This window comes from Phaseolus vulgaris, chromosome 1, assembly GCF_051622355.1.
Source record: "Phaseolus vulgaris cultivar YP4 chromosome 1, ASM5162235v1, whole genome shotgun sequence".
Taxonomy (NCBI): Eukaryota; Viridiplantae; Streptophyta; class Magnoliopsida; order Fabales; family Fabaceae; genus Phaseolus; species Phaseolus vulgaris.
Window position 1 is genome coordinate 43,209,515 of NC_143498.1, and position 20,827 is coordinate 43,230,341.

At 33.9% G+C, this 20,827-nt stretch overlaps 3 protein-coding genes across 3 annotated transcripts; 2 read left to right on the forward strand and 1 right to left on the reverse strand.

Annotated features, from left to right (window-relative positions):
* The first annotated feature begins 399 nt into the window (after positions 1-399).
* Positions 400-5,051, forward strand: LOC137814181 (sugar transporter ERD6-like 7). Its single transcript, XM_068616772.1, has 18 exons — positions 400-912; positions 1,089-1,151; positions 1,593-1,682; positions 1,783-1,842; positions 1,934-1,999; positions 2,101-2,166; positions 2,320-2,395; positions 2,736-2,800; positions 2,893-2,985; positions 3,081-3,161; positions 3,492-3,576; positions 3,767-3,810; positions 3,900-3,962; positions 4,064-4,123; positions 4,205-4,258; positions 4,358-4,417; positions 4,510-4,624; positions 4,747-5,051. Exons 1-18 carry the CDS (start codon positions 748-750, stop codon positions 4,860-4,862), a joined length of 1,422 nt encoding a protein of 473 aa, XP_068472873.1. The 5' UTR covers positions 400-747; the 3' UTR covers positions 4,863-5,051.
* A 7,286-nt stretch (positions 5,052-12,337) lies between these two features.
* Positions 12,338-16,732, forward strand: LOC137814182 (sugar transporter ERD6-like 7). The gene is made up of 18 exons (XM_068616774.2): positions 12,338-12,596; positions 12,805-12,867; positions 13,253-13,342; positions 13,422-13,481; positions 13,566-13,631; positions 13,745-13,810; positions 13,963-14,038; positions 14,156-14,220; positions 14,315-14,407; positions 14,520-14,600; positions 14,922-15,006; positions 15,171-15,214; positions 15,379-15,441; positions 15,544-15,603; positions 15,682-15,735; positions 15,812-15,871; positions 16,133-16,247; positions 16,392-16,732. The coding sequence occupies exons 1-18, from the start codon at positions 12,435-12,437 to the stop codon at positions 16,505-16,507; spliced, it is 1,419 nt and encodes a 472-aa protein (XP_068472875.1). The 5' UTR covers positions 12,338-12,434; the 3' UTR covers positions 16,508-16,732.
* Positions 16,719-19,799, reverse strand: LOC137814180 (putative indole-3-acetic acid-amido synthetase GH3.6). Its single transcript, XM_068616771.1, has 3 exons — positions 19,313-19,799; positions 18,352-18,465; positions 16,719-18,266 (listed from the first exon to the last, which is right to left on the reverse strand). The coding sequence occupies exons 1-3, from the start codon at positions 19,588-19,590 to the stop codon at positions 16,934-16,936; spliced, it is 1,725 nt and encodes a 574-aa protein (XP_068472872.1). The 5' UTR covers positions 19,591-19,799; the 3' UTR covers positions 16,719-16,933.
* Positions 19,800-20,827: the final 1,028 nt, after the last annotated feature.

Here is a 20,827-nt window from a genome sequence, read left to right on the forward strand (position 1 = left end):
CAATTATATTTTATGGGTAACATACAACAAACCAAGGACTACGAAAAAACCTTTCATAATAACTTCTGCACAGTGAATTGGAAATAACTCCTCTAATATGTAAATGGTAAATTTAGTACAAACCAACATCTTTTAACAAAAAATACAGTGCTGATAAAAAAAAATACAGTAACAATACGTACAATTTTAATTATATTATTTTATACTCAAATTGTGTAGATTATGTACAATTTCATTTAAAATTAATCAAAATTCTGAAAGTTACATACTATTTTTCTTTAACAAAATTGTAGGTACAACTTTTATGTGAAATCCTTTTTAAAACTAACTTAAATCCATCCGAGTTACTCTTCAACAAGAAAAATAAATAAAACATCAAGTTGAAGGACTCCCTCAATTATTGTCAAGACATATACAGCCTAAAGATACAATTTTTCCATATTTTTTTTATGATAATTTAGTACACTGTTTTGTCCATGAGTTTGAAAAGTAAATGCAACTAACACCTACCTCCAAGAACCACCACATCTAAATTCAAGTTCTTCAAAGTGCAAGTTTTGTGTGGGACACTGCTTGCTGTCCTTTAACTTCTATCCCTCTTGTTCCTAAGGGGAAAAAAGAAGTTTTACAGCTTCCATGACAGCATGATCACTTGCGTTTCTGTTTTTCTTTCCCTATACATACACACCATCAATACCATATGAACCAAGGAGTTGAACTGGGAAGTGTTCACGGATAGAAGTGAACATGGCTATTAAGGAAGATGTGGAGGATGGCACGCAGAAGGGAATAAGAGAGCCACTTGTGGGGGAACAGAACCACCAGCTTGTTCAACCAACCACAGGGCATCCATGGATGGTTTACTTTAGTACATTTGTTGCAGTGTGGGGATCTTATGAATTCGGGACTTGTGTAGGTGTTTAGTTTATAGTTGAACTCTGTGTGGTGTGGCACAACTAATATTTCTCATTCCCAGTAAAGAGGATGTTGTAAAGTTGAATAACAGAGAGGAAGCACTTAAAGTTTAACTCACTGAGAGTTTAATACCTATATGTTTCTCTGTGGAATGATTACTATTCTGTTTTCAGGTTGGATATTCATCTCCCACTCAAGAAGCTATCAGCAAGGATCTCAATCTGTCTTTGGCAGAGGTATGCCTGTAGTTATTCACATTTTAGGATTGATGAAATAATGGGAAATAGATTGAAAATGATAAACTAGCAGTATGCTTAACTATGGCCAAAGACTGATGGGAACAATGACTATTTAAAAACATGTACATTATCAAATTTCTAAAATCTTTCATAGAAATAATGACTGGTTTCAAAGAAAATTATCATGTACTCATAAAGATGTACAATTTTCTGAGAGTGTCCAGCTCAGCCGATTAAACAAAAAAATATGCTAGTGACTTAAAACCTTTGATTAGCTAAAAAGTTCGGAAAATTTCTTGGTTGCAACAAGAAACTTATCATTATTATGTACTCAAATATACTCCCTTTGCTTGATGGATTTTGATGTCTGTGCTAGCAAACTGGATCTGGATTTGATCTTGTTTTCTTTGGTTTTTTTTGTGCATTGACCGTACGCAGTACTCCTTGTTTGGCTCCATCTTGTCTTTTGGGGCAATGGTTGGTGCAATAACTTCTGGGCCTATAGCTGATTTTATTGGACGTAAAGGGGTAAGTTCAGAGAAATTATGATAGTTGTTCGGGATTAACTTGTTAATTATTTTTATTTCGGGTTTCCAAGGTGTGAAAAGGTTGATTTCCGAATATGCAGGCAATGAGAGTGTCAAGTGCTTTCTGTGTTGCAGGGTGGCTTATAATTTACTTTGCTGAGGTTCTCACCACAAAACTTGTACCATGTTTTGCCATAACTGTTCTACAAGGATTATAACCCTAACACAACTTTGTTTTTTCCTTTTATACAGGGCCCTGTGCCTTTGGACATTGCGAGGATAGCAACAGGCTATGGAATGGGAGTCTTTTCATATGTGGTTGGTTCTACTCACCCAAAACTAAATTCACAAAATTTCATTCCAGAAACTTGCATGTTCAAATTAATAAAAACTGACTATATACGTGATGGATTGTCAAGGTTCCTGTCTTTATAGCAGAAATTGCACCAAAAGAACTCCGTGGGACTCTGACTACCTTAAATCAGGTAGATTTCTTAGACAATTATTGTGACTATGGAATCATTGGCATCTATATATGTCTTTGTCTTCACAGCATACTGAACTATTTAAATCTGTTGTAAACAATATGAATAAAAGTAACAAAGAGATCTAAGTTCTGTTTAAATTTCCCCTTGCAGTTCATGATTGTTTCTGGTGTGTCGGTGTCATTCATAATTGGAAATGTACTTTCATGGAGGACTTTAGCTTTAACCGGTTAGTCTTCCCTATTTGAATTTAATTCCATCAATAAGGGTATAGGAAGAACAGAAAAATTTATTGTTGGTTAACTGTCTGAGTTGTGATCACAAAGGGATACTTGCGAAGGGGATAACCAAAAAGGTTGAGTGAGGCATCATAGTGTGGAGCCACTATGACACTAGCTCTTAGTGGGTTGAGGTCTCATTGAAAAGAGATATAACATAAATAGTGCTTGTAATGCTTTTACAAGCTAAATTTGTGGTGTTGTGTTATGCCAAGACCAAAATCAAGGAATCATAAAATTAGAAATTAAATAAACTTTGCTGGAGAACTAACTAAGTGTTTGCCCTTGAAGGAATTATTCCCGCTGCTATATTGCTTTTGGGTCTGTTTTTCATTCCGGAGTCTCCTAGATGGCTGGTAAGAAATTATTTTAACTATGCATGTTCTTTAAGAGGCAATGAGCAGTGCTTTGCATAACATCAAGAGTAAAAACCAAACAATTATTGCAGGCAAAGAGAGGACGTAAAAAAGATTTTGAGGCAGCACTGCAAACACTTCGTGGAAAAGATACTGATATATCTGAGGAGGCAGAGGAAATTCAGGTTCCTTTACTGTTGCTAGTTTTAGATAAAGTGGAAGTGTTTATGTAGTGTTTAAGATACCGTGTTTAAGTAGTTTATTTGTCATTGCCACACAGGACTATATAACTACTTTGGAGAGGCTTCCAAAATCCAGGCTGCTGGAATTGTTTCATAGAAGATATTTGCTCTCACTAACTGTAAGTATAATTCTCATCATTCTAACTTTTGAATCAAACCTGCTTTCTTGTTCGTTTTGGATAATGCCTTTAAAATATCACATCACTTTCTTTAAGGATGTGTTTGGTTTGGTAGACTAGGTATAGGGGTGAAAAACAAAATGAGCTTGAAATGATTTTCGAAGAATTAAGATGACAGACGGTATATTTTCAACCTTTTTATGTTTTGGTTGTATCAAACATGTTTGTAGTGATTTTCATTCAAAATTTTCATCTTCCCGTTTTTCACGAACCTGTGCAAGTATACACAGTAAAAGCAAATGTATAACTTGTTTTATATATCAATGGCAGATTGGAATAGGCCTTATGTTCTGCCAGCAGCTTGGGGGCATCAATGGTGTTTGCTTTTATGTCAGCAGTATTTTTGAGCAAGCAGGTACGTGCTAATGAGAATTGCGCTAATCATAATGTTTTTGGTTCCAAGTCTATGCCATCATCACCATTTCCATCTAACCTATAACTCACTTCTACACTTCCCATCGAAAGGATTTATAAAATGGAATAAATTTCATGAAGCATTCAAATTTTCATATTTTGGCAATGACTATTTGTGGATTTTATGTCAGGATTTTCTACCACCATTGGGACTATATCATATGCTTGCCTTCAGGTTCGCAATTTTAACTTAATCACTAGTTCATGTAAAATCTGATATCGTTTTTCAAAAAGCAACTCCAGTAGATTTTTTTTCTCTTGCAGGTTGTGGTCACAGGTCTTGGAGCAGTCTTCATAGATAAAGCTGGCAGGAAGCCCCTACTTATAGTAAATCCAACGACCAAACACTTTACCTTCAAGCTTTCATTTTCTTTTAAAGGTCCTTTTGTGCATAACATTCTTATTGTTATTTCTTGGTTACATTGTAGTTATCTGGATCAGGATTGGTGGCAGGTTGCTTATTTGCAGCAGTTGCATTCTACCTCAAGGTACATACCAACATGGAACCCTATAGCTTCTGGTTTTTAATCCTGGTAATTATGTGAAGGTGATATCCTTGTGTGAATCAGGTTCACGAGGTGGGTGTTGCGGCAGTTCCAGCACTTGCAGTAACAGGCGTACTGGTAATGACCATTACCATTTCATTCTCGATGCTGCTACATTGGATGTGTCTGAGATATAAACTCATATCCTACATTGGATGTTTCTTTTGGTGATACCAGGTCTACATAGGATCATTTTCAATAGGAATGGGAGCAATTCCATGGGTCGTGATGTCTGAGGTGCTTACCAACTCACAAGTTCTCTACTCAAAATCTGATTTCTGTTATTAGAATCAGCAAGACTTAATTTTTGTTATTACCTTCCGTTACAGATATTTCCTGTGAATATTAAAGGGATGGCAGGAAGTGTGGCCACATTAACGAACTGGTTTGGTGCATGGTTATGCTCCTATACTTTCAACTTCCTCATCAGCTGGAGCTCCTATGGTAAATAAATACAAGTCTTGTTTTTCAGATTTATTTCAATTAAAGGTGCAGTGTAACTGTAGAATATTGAAGTTCATGAAATTTATAGAACCAATAAATTCACTTCTGTGTACGATTTGCAGGTACCTTCATTCTTTATGCAGCAATTAATGCATTGGCTATATTATTTATAATTGTTGTGGTGCCGGAAACGAAGGGTAAGAGCTTGGAACAATTACAAGCAGCCATTAATTCATAGGAAGCAGGGGTTTTGTGATTTGCAGAACAGTCTAAGGTGGAAATGAAAAGTTTAACGATTCAATCATCACTAGGCATATTATTTGTCGTAAGTTTGCTTCTGTAATGACGATTGAATTTGTTCTCAAGGTTTCACAATTGGTTCTTAATGCCAATGATTCAGAAAATAAATTCCAGACATTAATTAAAATTTTCCACTTGCATTTTACCTCCCAAAAGAACAACAAATTCATAGTATTACAAAAGATCAAATTTATTAAAAAGACATGGTTTACTAGTAATTAATTTAAGGTAAAGTTAATCCAAAAAGACAAATGTATAATTTTTTTTCTTCACAATAGACAAAAAAAAATGAGATCGATAAAAGATAAAATACAATCGAGAATATCAAATTCAATAAAAATGTGATTCTTAATGCAAGAAAAAAAAAGATAAGAATTAGAGAGAAAAAAGAAGAGAAAATCAAACATTAAAAAAAAATAAAAATCAAACATGAGATTTGAAATTCAAATAAATCATATCAAAACAACGAGGATCATTTGTAAATCAAACGTAAAATTTTGAAATTCAAATAAACAAATATTAAAGCAAAAAGGAAAGCTGATAATATCTTTTATTTAAATTAACTTTTAAAACATATTTCATTCTTTTAAATATCTTTTACATAAAGATAAAACTATATTATATTTAATTATTATTTAGATTTAAAAGTTAAGATTATACAAAATGCTACTAATTTTTACCTCAATTTCACTAATCTATTTTGATAAAAAGTCTTACATGAAGAATGGTGTGATGCAATGTCGTTGTTTTAAGACATCATGAGATGACTAGTTACTCTGCAGTCTTTTCTCCTCCACATAGTTATCTTTCATGCATTCAATCAATCAAACTCATTTAGTATGAATATTATGTTACGTAAGAACTTGAAATGACTAACCTTATCTTTTTTCTCTAAACTCAATTTCTCACAGTACGAGTGAGCCCACAAAATTCATGTATTTTGGTTGAAGTAAAGGTGTAGTAGATGAGAATAATGTGAGGAATTGAGTAACCATGGTTGGTGATAAGAGGAAGCTAGGTCATGTCGGCATGTCCATCAAACTAGGTCTTGCTTTGAAGAGAAAAACAATGGAAATAACTTAAATGAGTTTTCTTTAATTCGTTAATTTTAATAGACCTCCAAAAACTTCGATGGTGATTTTTTTAGTTAGTCTATAAGGAAATCTCTGTCAAGAATAAAGAGATTGATTTCAAATTGAATGAATGAGTGTAGTATATATACAAATAAAATTGTAACTACTGAAAATGAATATAAAACTTAATTATGCTTATTCAATCAACTAATTATGTTACATAATAACTAACTAATATATAATTTTCTTAATAACTAATTAAGTCATATAATGACTAATAATATCATATGATAACTAGTATATTCCTTAATACTCCCCTTAAGTTGGAGAGTACAAATCAAGAACTCCCAACTTGCTACATAAAAATTCAAATTGCTCTATGCCAAGCGCTTTTGTAAAAATTTTTGTCAATTGCTTCTTTGTAGAAACATAACATGGATGAATCTCACCTGCTTGAAGTTTTTCTCAAACTATGTGACAATCAATTTCAATGTGTTTTGTACGTTCGTAAAAAACTGGATTAGCTGCAATATGTAAAGCTGCTTGATTATAACAAAATAACGAAGTCGGTTTGTGCAATTCAACCTTCAAAACCTGAAGTATATTCCATTGCTCTGTATTCTGCTTCTGTCGACGAACGTGATACATTCGTTTGTTTCTTTGATTTCCAAGAGATGAGTTATGATCCAAGAAAAAACACAGTAACCAAATACAGAACACCTTGTAGTACGACATCCTCCCGAATCTGAATAACAATATGCATCAAGAGTTAAAATCTTTTCAGATGGTAGAAAAAAGACCTTGATCTGGCGTCCCTTTAATATATCTAAGAACCCGCAACGCTGCTTCCCAATGTACCTTTCAGGGTGTGTTCATGAATTGACTAAAGGTACATACTGAATATACTATGACAGGTCTGGTAACTATCAAGTATATTAATCTTCCAACCAGTCTCCGATACTTGCTCGGATCATGAAGTATTTCGTCGTCTTCATCTGTCAGTTTCAAGTTTTGCTCCATTGGAAATTTAAGATCCCTCTTTTGGAACGAGAATTCTATCAGCAGATAATATTTCAATTCACCGAGGTCTTTAATAAGAAAGTGTTTAAGCATATGACTTTTGAACAACTTGATTTCATGTAAGTCATTACCAGTCAACAGGATGTCATCAACGTAAATGAGAATAACAGTAAACTTTTTACCTTGAGATTTAGTAAAAAAGTGAATAATCCACCTTTGTATGTAATCAACGGATTTAACCGTAGTTGCAAAAGTTGAGAACCAATTTTGTGATGCTTGTTTTAAACTATAAATAAATTGGTGAAGTCGACATACAAGATTCTCCCCTTGTCAGTGAAGACCAGGAGGTGGAGTCATATACACCTCTTCTTGTAATGTCCTATGAAGGAATGAATTGTGCACATCAAGGTGATGGGTATACCAGTTGTGGGAAGTAGCAACAATTAATAAACAATGAAGAATGGTGAGTTTGACAATAGGAGAAAAAGTTTCTTTGTACCTTCAACCTGGGTGAAGCCCTTGGCAACCAAACAAGCTTTATATTGTTCAATGGTCCCATCAAAATTATACTTGATTTTATATATTCAGCAACAACCGATTGGTTTGTACCCCGGTGGAAGAGAAACCATTTGTCATGTGTTGTTGCGTTCTAGAGCTTGAAGTTCAGCAGACACGGCTTGGCGCCACGAGTGGATCACGGTCATCTTGCTTGAAGGAAGATGGTTCTTTCTGTGTTGTTAAGAGGGCTAAAAAGGCACAATGATGAGGAGAAAAACGAAAAACATACAAATTAGGAGAAAGGAGATACCTTGTACCTTTACGAGAACTTGATTGAGTCGAAGAATGATTAATGTGGGAAGACATGTCATAGTCTTTTTGCCATGCAGGAGGTTGAATATGACAAATGGAACGACAGAGAGGAGGTTCATCAAGGATCGAAATTGGTGACAGATTAGAGGGTTTTAACGTCGTGGAAGGTGAGAAAGAAGACAAAGTAGGCAATGGAGAATGAGATGAGGATGGTATGCCTATTTTTGGGGATGAGGATTATGGAATAACGACATTGGAGGAAGGAGGTGATTCGGGATTGTGATCAAGTAAGGGAAGCGTGGAATTGGGAGAAAAATCAGGAGAGGATATCGGTTGAATCAGTGTATCGAAGGAAATGTTGTGAGGTAGAGGAAAATATGGTGATGAATTTTGAGGAAACTACAAATATTTGGAATGAAAAGGAAAAATATTTTCTTGAAAATATACGTCACGATTGATGGATATTTTTTTGGTTTGTAAATCAATAATTTTATACCCCTTTTGGCCATGTGGATATCCCAGGAAGACACAAATAGATGCACAAGGATCAAATTTTTGTTTAGGGTGAACATTGGTCGCATAACATTTACAACCAAAGACCCGTAAATGTGCAAGAGAAGGAGGACGGTTATATAAGACCTCAAATGGAGATTTGTTGGATAACAATGGTGTTGGAATTCGGTTTATGAGGTAAACTGTAGTTCAGACACATTCTCCCAGAATTCAAGTGAGACATTTGATTCAAATATGAGAGAACGAGCAACATTCAAAATGTGTCGATGTTTTCATTCAACAACTCCATTTGGAGTGTGAATGCAAGAATTTTGGAGCTCGATTGCTTTATTTTAAAGAAAACTAAGAAGAGGAATAAATTTTGTGTCATTATCCACTCTTATCGTTTGAACATTTGTTTGAAATTGAGTGTTGACAAATTGTATGAAATTAGTTGATAAAAATTGTCTCTGATTTATGATGCTTGAGAAAAATCCATGTGCAACGAGAAAAATCGTCAACAATTGTAAGAAACTAACGCAAACCTGTATGCATAGGAATTTTATGAGGATCCCATACATCACAATATAAAAGTGAAAAAGGAAATTTGGTGGTTATTGAGCTTTTGGGAAAAGGAAGGTGTGTCTTCTTAGCCTTTGTACAAATTGTACAATTATTTCCTAGTTCTTTAGGATGATCAGGGAGTAAATGTGACATTAATTTAAAACGAGAAAAAGAGGGATGACCCAGGTGTAAATGCCATAAGTCGAACGATTGAGAAATATGGAAAATAGTCGATTTATTCTTTGATGGATGCATGTAGTATAGACCACCACATTGTCTATCCAAGCTAATCATTTTCCGAAACCAAGTCCTGCAAAATAAAAAATTCATGAAAGAATAGAATGCAACAATTTAGGTCCTTTGTGAGTTTGCTGACTGAAACCAAGTTCAAGTTAAAAGATGGGACACATAGGACATTTTTAGTGTGAGTTTGGAATTAAAAATAACGGTGCTAGTGTGTGTGACTTGTGTCGTAGCACCATTTGGTAAATTAACACTTGTAATATTTGAAGATTTGGTTTCAGTTAAAAGAGACACGTGGGAAAGAATGTGGCGCCAGTATCCAAAATCCAAGAACTTGCGCTACTAGAATTCACAGACACAAGAGTTGATGAAATCAAACTTGCGGCATTTGCATATGCATCAACATTACCAACATTATTTTAATTTAATGCATGGATTGCTTGATCCAATATTTGAATCTGCTCTGCGGTGAATCCTTGTACTGCAATAGAAGAAGTTGAATCAGATACTTCTTGGCATTCTGTCATTGTTTGTTGTGGGTTGATAGTTGATGACATTTGATTTGATAGGAACCACGACATGGCCTGGTTTACCAGAATGATGAATATAGAACGGGTGTGAGGGATCAATGGTTTTGATATCTAATCCAGAACCCTTTGAATCGTCTCCCGTGGTAGTATGAGTGTTTTTAGAAAGTATGAAAATTTTGATAATCAAGAGCACCAAAATCGTGCTCTGATACCATGTCAAGAATAAAGAGATTGGTTTCAAATGGGATGAATTCTCATTGAAGGAGTGTGGTATATAAACAAACAAAATTGTAACTATTGAAAATGAATATAAAACCTAATTATGTTTATTCAATCAACTAATTATATCACATAATAACTAATTATATCATATGATAACTAATATATAATTTTCTTAATAACTAATTAAGTCATGTAATGACTAATAATATCATATGATAGCTGATATATTCCTCAATAATCATGGTGATTTACTATCATAAACACAAATATGTAATCCAATCTCATTTTATTTTTTATTGACTATAGACTATTCACGCGGAGACTACCAAAAAAAAAAAACTCATCAACTACGTCGGCTAGACTAACATGAATAACAAACTATAGTCTTATGGACTTTCAAAGAGAACCAATTTCTAGAAACTAAAGTAGTAACAAGTCATAGTTTCAGGAAAGTGATTTTACTACAAAAGTTTTTGTTTTGAGACATTTCAAAAGCCATACCAACATGTAAACGCAAAATCTTTAAGTTGATGTACATCTTTGAATTTCAGATAATTGAAAACCACTTTTACTTTCAAAACAACAAATATTTTCCTTTCTCTTTTTTTTTTTGCATTGAATTCGCATGAGTATATACACAAAAATAATTTTGAACTTTTATCCAAAAAAAATAGCCGAAACTATCACTTGAAGAATGATAATTGTTTAGTTTTCAAACAAAACTAAGTTTCTTCTTAATGTAATATAGGACTAACTTGAATATCCCAAAGACGTATCTCATGAATTATATTTTCATTTATCGTATTCTCCTTAAACAAATTAAAACTAGGGGAGAGAAGGAATTAAAATTGAAATGAAGAACGAAACAGGATGTAAAACAAAGTGAAGAATAGACAACTATAGGTAAATCATATATTAACACATGAAATGTAAAGAACTGAAAAGTAAATGATGAATGTGAAAGATTTAAAACTAAAAATTGAATGTAAATTAAAAATGGAAATTGAGCATGCAAAAGAAACTAAATTATAATTATTAGACCCTCTAGTCAACAATCGCTTACTAGTCCATCTAATGATTGTACTCCAAAAAAGTAAAATGACTTATGCAAAAACTAATAGAATGTTTAGTCAACAATTATTTACTAGACTATCTAATAGTTCTACTCAGAGAAAACAAAAGAGAAAGAGAGTAAGAGAAAGAAAGCAAGATCATTTAATAGAAAATTGTAGAAACGAAAACAACTAGAATGTAAATTGTGGGAAATCTAAAGAATTGAAATGTAAATTGCGGAAAACGTATATGACTGGAAGTAAAGTCAGAAAACTTAAATTGCAAAAAAACATAAAGTGCAAAAACTTAAAGACTAAAAACATAAAATTAAAGCATGATTGAAACAGTAAAATGCAGTTAAATTTACGTGAACTGAAAACAAATTAGAATTGTAAATTGAAAATATAAATTGCAGAACTGTGAAAGAGAGAAAAAAACGAAACTCAATTTAGGAATGTAAAAAAACTAACTAAACTATTGTCGCGAAGTGCCTAATCTACTCATTATCTCCTCTATATCCGTTTCTCTTCTCCCGCTAATATATATTTATAGAGTTTCGAAGTTTTAGATATGGGTGGCCTTAAATTGAGTCCACAAAACTTATCTAAACTAACTGTTTTAGCTTTTTCTTATTTGGTCTAATATTTTCATTAGGATAAACTATAAATGATTCTAATACCATTTTAAGAAAATACTCTCGTTAGGATAGACTTTAAATACTCTAATACTATCTTAAGAAGTAAATTTTAAATTTAAATCAATTTTTTTAATAAAATAACACTCACTTATATACTGTGAAATGACATCATATCTCATATATTGAAGAAAATACAAATCTAATCTTAAAATATAAGTAAGGACAAAAGAAATCTCAAAGAAATAGTAGAAAATCAAGAGTTATCCGTGGACCACAATTCACTCACAAAGTGTCATCAACACTAATCATGAACTGATATTGAGACATCTCGATTTTAACTCTCCTGAACAGATGGAGTTCATTAGGTAAGACATACCTGACCAAACCTTGGGGATAAATAGGAAGTTGAAGACGCTTACACAATTATTGTCCTAAGACTAATGCATACAAATTTCTAAATTTTTTATAATGAACTTTGTACATTGTTATGTCCATAAGTTTGATGGGTAAGTGCAACTCCCACGTCCATCCAAAAACATGAGATCTAGATTGAGTAGTTTGAATAATAATGCCATTTAAGTGCCAGCACTGTGTGGTATACTACTTGCTGTACTTCAACTTTGGGATATATTTTAAGATACCGTTTGTTTCTAGTCCAAAAGAAATCAATTATGTTTTTAGTCTCATTCATAAAAAGTGAAAGTTCTTGTCCATTGCAAAAGAAATTAAAAAATCTTATAAAAGTAAAATAAAGGTCACATGACACAATTATATCAATGAGATAAGACTAAAAACAACATGCTTACTTGCATTTGGGTGTGTTTTTTGCATAGGGAATTAGTAATTGATTACGCATAGAAGTGAACATGGAGATCAAAGATGTGGAGGAAAGCGTGCAGAAAGGAATCAGAGAGCCACTGGTGGGGAAACCGGACCAACAGTTGGTCCATACAAGCAAAGGGCATCCATGGATGGTTTATTTTTGTACATTCGTTGCAGTGTGTGGTTCTTATGAATTTGGCGCTTGTGTAAGTGTTTAGTTTGTTGTTGAACTCTATGGAACACAAATAACACTCCTCATTCCCAGGAAAGAGGATGTTGTAAAGTTAAAATCCAAAACGGAAGCACTTTTGTGGCCTTCTGTACAAGACAAACGAAAAAAAACTGAGAACAGAAAAAATGTAGTTTAATTGACTGATATGTTTCCCTGTGGAATGATTATGTGTCTGTTTTCAGGCTGGATATTCATCTCCCACTCAAGATGCTATCAGGAAGGATTTCAGTCTTTCTTTGGCAGAGGTAAGCCTGCATTATTCACCCTTTTTTAGGATTAGTAAAATTATGGGAAAAGTATTAGAAAATGCTCAATAGCGACTACTCTTTCAGTAAGCTTAAAGATGGCCAAGGACTGACAGGAGTAAGAATATGTAGAAAGAAATATGTACAATTTCTGAGAGAATCGAACTCAGCTTATTAAAGCTAAAATAAATGTATGTTGGTGATCTAAAATCTTTGATTGGCTTCAGAAAAAGTTCGGCATTTTAGTAGTTGCTACAAGAAACTTATCAATATTATGTACTCAAATATATTCCCTTTGCTTTATAGATTTTGATGCCTGTGCTAGCAAACTAGCCCTGGATTTGATACAATTTTCTTTGTCTTCTCGTGTACTGATTGAATGCAGTACTCCTTGTTTGGCTCCATCTTGACTTTTGGTGCGATGGCTGGCGCAATAACAAGTGGGCCTATTGCTGATTTTATTGGACGAAAAGGGGTAAGTTAAGAGAAATTAGGATGCTTGTTTGGGATTAACCAGTTCAGGTGCGAAAAGGTTGATTTTGGAACATATGCAGGCAATGAGAGTGTCAAGTGCTTTCTGTGTCGTGGGGTGGCTTGCTATTTACTTTTCTGAGGTTCTTACCACAAAACTTATACCATGTTTTCCCATAACTATTGTCCAAGAATTATAACCCACCAGAACTTCTTTTTCTTTACAGGGTCCTGTGCCTCTGGACATTGGGAGGCTAGCAACAGGATATGGAATGGGAGTGTTTTCATATGTGGTTGGTTATAATTCTACTCTCCAAAAAAACAGCTTAATGCATAAGATTTCGTTTCAGACACTTGCATGTTTAAAATATTAAAATTTTACCATATATGTGATGGATTGTACAAGGTTCCTGTCTTTGTAGCAGAAATAGCACCAAAAGAACTCCGAGGGACACTGACTACCTTAAATCAGGTAGATCTCAGCAGCAACTTTTATAACTTTGGAAACATTAGATTCTATATATACGTGTGTGTGTGTTTCACAATGAACCATTAAACTGTACTAAACAGTATGCAATAAAGTTAACAAAGAATCTAAGTTTTGCTTTTCATTTCTCCTTGCAGTTCATGATCACTGCTGCTGTGTCAGTGGCATTCACCATCGGAAATGTACTTTCGTGGAGAGCTTTAGCTTTAACTGGTAAGTCTAACCTGTTTAAATATAGTTCTAATAATAAGGGTAAGGGCAGAACAGAAAAAAATTAGAAATTAACTGATACTTTGCTGGAGAACTAATTGTAAGTGTTTGCAATTGTAGGCCTCATTCCCACTGCTGTATTGCTATTTGGTCTGTTTTTCATTCCAGAGTCTCCTAGATGGCTAGTAAGAAACCAATTTACAAATTCATGCTTTTATAAGAGGTAAATGTGTGGTGGTTTTCACAACATCAAGAGTTCTAACCAAACAATGGTTGCAGGCAAAGAGAGGACAGCAAAAAGATTTTGAGGCAGCACTGCAAATACTTCGTGGCAAAGATGCTGATATATCAGAGGAGGCAAAGGAAGTTCAGGTTCTTATACTTTTATATATAACTCTGTGCCTTTGCTTCACGCCGCAATGTTGAAGAGAAATCATTCTTAAGATACTGTGTTTAAGTGGGTGTATCTGTCATTGGCACACAGGATTATATAACTACTTTGGAGCAGCTCCCAAAATCTAGGCTACTGGAACTATTTCATAGAAGATATTTGCGCTCAGTCACTGTAACTATACCTTCTATCATTCTAACTTTTGATTGAAAATTTCTTTCTTCATCCTTTTTGGACAATGTCACTAAAATATCACTTCCCTTTCTGCTAGGATTTTTTGTTAAACGAGGTCTAGGGTTGAAAAACAAAAGAAGTAAAAAATTATTTTCATCCAAGAGTGAATATGATAGAGTTTATTTCCAACCCTCATGTTTTTGTTGTATCAAGTAAATCTGAAATGACTTTGTTTCAATATTTTCATCTTGACATTTTTAATGAACCAAAATAAGTGCACTTAGGCATAGATATAACTATTTTTTATACGCAAATGACCAGATAGGAATAGGCCTTATGGTCTGCCAGCAGTTTGGAGGAATCAATGGAATTTGCTTTTATACCAGCAGTATTTTTGAACTAGCAGGTAAGCATGCACTTACTAGAATTGCTGTAATCATCACACCTATACACATTGCTAAGTCAGCATTCCATCTGATCCAATAACTCATTGTCACACTTCCCATTGAAAGTATATTTAAAAAATTGAATAAATTTCAATAGGCATTCTAATTTTTATTTTCATGTCAGGATTTTCTCCCACCATCGGAACTATAGCATATGCTTGCCTTCAGGTTCTTAATTTTAACTTAGTTGCTATTTGAAAATCTGATATTTGTTTGTGTGAAAGGATTGGTATAAACTCAAGTTCGAAAAATTTTCAATTTTTCATTTTTGGAGTATCCTGACTTCATAGTCCCAAACCAATTCATGGTTTTTTGTTGTCTTTCTTTTGCAGATTGTTATCACAGGTCTTGGAGCTGCCTTAATCGATAAAGCTGGGAGGAAGCCCCTACTTCTAGTAAATTCAAAGAACAAAACAGTTTATCATTAAACTTTCCTTTGCTTATAAAGATCCCTTTTGTGTATTATATTCTTATTGTTCGTTCTTGTTTCATTTTAGTTATCCGGATCAGGATTGGTCGCAGGATGTATATTTATAGCAGTTGCATTCTATCTCAAGGTATATTCCAAATGAGAACCCTATAGCTTCTGGTTTTTAATCCTGATAATCATGAAAGTGATATCCTTGTTGAAACAGGTCTACGAGGTGGGTGCTGCAGCTGTCCCAGCACTTGCCGTAACAGGCATACTGGTATGACCGTTAGTATTCCTTTCTCAATGTCTCAGAAATATGAACTCATTCTCCATTTGACATGAATCTTTACTAGGTCTACATAGGATCATTTTCAATAGGAATGGGAGCAATTCCATGGGTTGTGATGTCCGAGGTACTTGCCTCCCTCTCTCTTCTTTCAAGTTTTAATGGCACTAAGCCTCTTGCAGAAGAGATGCAAATTAATTAAAGTGGAATTTCTAGAATAACTGTGGCACTTCAGAACTAGAAATTGTTGATACCCTGCAGTAGTTGCATGTAATTTTCCTGATTTCGGGAGAAGCTAGTTGTGACTGTTATTAGCCAAAATCAACTTATAAATTCTCCCCTTATAAATCATTATCTCTGTTAACCTGATATTACCTTTTGGTTACAGATATTTCCTGTCAACATTAAAGGGCAAGCTGGAAGTTTGGCCACATTAACGAACTGGTTTGGTGCATGGTTATGTTCCTATACTTTCAACTTTCTCATGAGCTGTAGTTCCTACGGTAATAAATGCAAGCCATTAATTTTAGTTTCATTTCATTCAATGGCGTAATGATCACTATTATTATATGATAATTGGTTTACCACTTGGGAAGAATCGTAGGCAACCAGTAGAACTAGCAAATTTACTTGTGTACGATCTGCAGGTACCTTCATTCTTTATGCAGCAATTAATGCATTGGCTATATTATTTATAATTGTTGCGGTCCCAGAAACCAAGGGGAAAAGCTTGGAACAATTACAAGCAGCCATTAACTCATAAGAAGCAGGAGTTGAGACTTGCAGAACAGTGTACGGTAGGGAAAGAAAAAGATCCACAAATTGATGATTGAGTAATAAATAATTTGTCGTAAGTTTGCTTCTGTATTGGTGATTGAATTCGTTCTCATGGTTTCTAATTCTCATTGGTTGTCTTAATGTCATTAATTCATGAAATATATCCAAAGGTAGTAATGTAAACTTTGCAGTTGTACTTTAGCTCCAAAAAGAGGAATAGGTAAACGATTTTATTATGGCATTCAAAACTAAGAACTTAAATCTATTAACCTCTTGAAAAGATGCATTAACATCTTTCAATTACACCTATCTGTACGTAATCAGATTTAAATCAACTACCACCAACAGAGTTGAATTACGGAGGGCGGGGATAGAGGAATTGGTAGAAATTCATTCCATTCAGTACGTATTATTAACCATCAAACGATACTGTCACAATGGCTAAATTTTCCAAGAGTTTGACAACTTCATGATTCCTTATAATCTTGGGTGGCTTATATTGACTAGCTGATGTTCCGTTCTGAATGGCTAAATCTGATAATTGATCAAAAGCTCCATGCCTTATGATGAATAACAGTAAGTTTCTTAGTTGGCCTTTATCCCTCTGCACCTTGTACATAGCTCCCAAGCCACTCTCGAGAGTGGACACACAACTTCTTAAGACACTAACTGATTCCTCTAGCTTATCCTCCACAAAATTGGATTCCTCTTGGACTTCCACAAATACCTTCAACTGCTTCGGCATTGACCCCTGGTCCAAGAAACTTGCATACTCAACAATCTCAATTTTCATAGCATCTCCAAGTGCTAGTTGAAAATTTTCAACTGCTGAAATCAAGTCCTTCTCAGTGACAATCTCAGAAGGAGATTTAGGTGCTCTCATCACATACTCTACTTCTGGAGATGAGTTATGGAAACCAACAACTCTCACTATATCGCCCAAACGGTAGCGATAAAATCCTCTGTAAGTAGTAACTACCACTTCATACATCTTCCCAACCTCCACACTGCAAAGGTCCACTGTTTCTTTGCTAACATTGTCCTCATTCATGCTAAATGGAAGAAACTCAAAGTAGGCAAAAGTTGGAAGTATCGCAAACCGTGTTGTCTCAGGGGGTTGCATCACGTCCAAGTTTAAACCAACACAGCATTCTGAAGCAAAGTAGTCTCCTCCTAAAATAGGTACCTCTCCTGCGTAGTACTTGAGCTTTTGGTAGTATTGCTTCATGCTTCCAGTGGTAACACACCTGATATAACGAGTGTTTGGCCACAATCTATGCACAATTCCACCCCAGTTGTTACCTTCACAGATTAACCTTATTCTATTTGCCAATTCTGGCTGAGGTCCACCAAGTGTCTTAATCACAGCTTCCCTCATTGCCCCCTCAGAAATTTCATTACACGGAAATCCATGGTCAAGATCATCACATAGTTGTCCCCACTTGGACTCCAGAAGACCAAATGCTTTGATCAAGCCTATGGCATAAGGGGTTGTGATTCCATCTATAACATCAAGATTCTTAAGACCACATAGAAGGTGGCAGTACATTTGATGCTCAACATGAGATCCAAGAATCACTTCTAGGGGACTGGAAAAAGTATTAAGTTGCTGAGGGGTAGCATTGCCACTTTGCAAAGGGTATGTGGAAGCAGCCATGACTTTCAAGCCACATTTAGTAGTAGTCGTATTTTCAGCATAGAGAAACCATAAGATCTTGTTCACTTCAGGTCTAGGAGGGAATAGCCTGCAAGGAATTTTGAAACTCATTGTTGAACAAACTTAATATTCTTCAAATTCTGGCATAAATTAAAATTATTTTATTGATTCACCTTTGACGAACAGCAATACTGCCTCGGTGACCAATAAAGGAGGCAGCTTTAGAAAGGCTTGAATCGAAGTAAGGGATCAATTTCGGTCTCATGGTGCTTGAACTTGATCCCGAACTGAGGAAGAAAATTAAGACACCGGTTATCAACATATTTAAGTGCCCCAAAAGCATTAAAACGTACAAGAACCAAACAAAACTTGGTCTAAGGAATTCTCGAGGGTGAATCCCAAGTTTGTTTGTTCAGTATGAGAAAATTCTTAGTAGTTCAGTGTAAACGTTTTTACATTTGTTTTTACTTTTAATTACAAAATATCATCTTAAGAAAAGATGAAAATTAATGGTTTATTCAAATCATGAAATAAAGTGAAAAATTTACATTTTTTAAAAAGAAGAGTGGTATCAACATATTCCACACAAAATTGAAAACATTTTATCCAACTATTTTTTAGTAAATAAATTATATTTTTAAATAAAAATAAAAATTTATAAAAAGAAACAAAACTCCGAGTTACACCCCCTGAAAGTTAAGTGGGGGGTCACCACCAGTGGCAGAAAGTTCTCCCTTTTAAAATTAAGAACAAAAACCGAAACATTTTATTAGAACAAACATCAATACCAATATATTCCAGTATTTGATTTTAAGTACAAAAATCAAATTAAATCGGTGAATTTTTCAAGGAAAATGTATTATCATCAGTAAAACCCTCATTCGTCTAGAATGCACAACTTTTTTTAACGATATGTAATACTGCCAATGATTATACTACCTTCATATGTAATAGTATAAAGAGACATCGCTGATTCCAAGAATGCCAAAACTGAGAACCATAGTTAACTATTTTTGTGATGGTTTGACCAAAATGGAGAGTGAGAGATCATGATTTATGATGCGATTTAAAGAAGAAACCAAGAAGGGATTTGGGAAATTGACAAAGAGTAAAGATAGAGAGAAATTGAGCAACCTGTAAAAGAAGCAGCGGAGAGGGTCAACGGAGAGAAAGGGGTCATCTTTTCCATCTGCCATGTGATTAATGTGATCAACGTAGTCTTCATAGGAAGAAAGGGGCACGAGACGTGTGAAAGTGGAGTGATCAAGAGGAAGAGGACCGTTGTTAAAGGGCTGAAGATAGCGCACGGTGCCATTGTGAAGAAGGATCGAACGGAGAGTCTCCGTCTGGTGATGTTGGGCGTTGATGGTTAACTCTTCAAGTTTCTGTATCAGTTCCTCGTCTGTCATCATGTTTTGGTCTGGTTTCTGCTATGTTGTTTGTTGTTTGTTGTGCTAAGGTTGGAGATCACAACACTTTAAGAATCACCACTTTCTGTTGCTCCGTTGCCGTCTGTTTTGGAGTCAAACCTAAACTACTAGTTTTGGTTTGGTTTGGTTATAGCTTTGTCGAGTTTTGACTTCGGGCACCGTGCCACGGTATTAAAAGCTTTTATTTATGCTCCTGACTTGGATGACGCGAAGGATGATAAAGACAGACGCAAAGTGTTGTGGTAAAGCTGACGCATAATTCGGTTGCAACTTCATGAGCCCAATAGAAATTCAAAACATGACCTATCATATTTTGTTTAAGAATAAAATAATGATAAATGGTTAAAGTTAGAAACTTAAATAAAACCACTAAATATTCCGAAAAATTACTTCAGATTTCTTTAATTTCATAATTAATGTTTTATTTCAATAAATTATTTTAACAGTATACCTTTTGGAGACCAAAATGATAATTTATTGTTAATTTTATTCCAGAACCAACAGTTGTTTATGGAGGACAATTCATAAATGAGTTTAAAATATATGGATTAAATGGGGTAAATTTCCACACCATTTACACTTTTATTTTCCACCTTTTTGTTTTTATTTTCCTATCTAGCACTTTTTTGTTTTTATTTCCCTATCTAGCACTCTTTTATTTTTTATTTCCCTATCTAGCATTATTTCAAAAATAAATTAAAAAATAATAAATTAACTTTTTTTTTATAATTTTAATTTTGAATGCATTAAAAAAAATATTTTTAATGTTTAAAATAGTTAGAAATATAATTAATGAATAAAGAAATGTGTTTTTACAAAATAAAAATAAAAAAAAAGTAATAAATTTAAAATGTTTAATTTAAAAATTATTCTTTTTAAAATGAATAAAATAAAAAATTAAACTCTACAACAACATAAAAGTTGAATATATAAACATAAATTAATATTTATTTTTATTATTATTAATGATGTAATTATGTTAATTTCAAGTAAAAAATACATGACATAATTATAAAAAAAACAAAGTTAAATAAGGAATGATATGGACATAAAAAAACAACATGATCGGAAAAATATGTTCATATTATCAAACATCAAGACACACATAAAGAATATGTCCCAACATTATTGGATTGTGCACTTCTCGTCATTAATTATGTTTCATTTTACACAAACTATTTAATGTATCATTGAAGAAAATATTAAATGAATTATTATC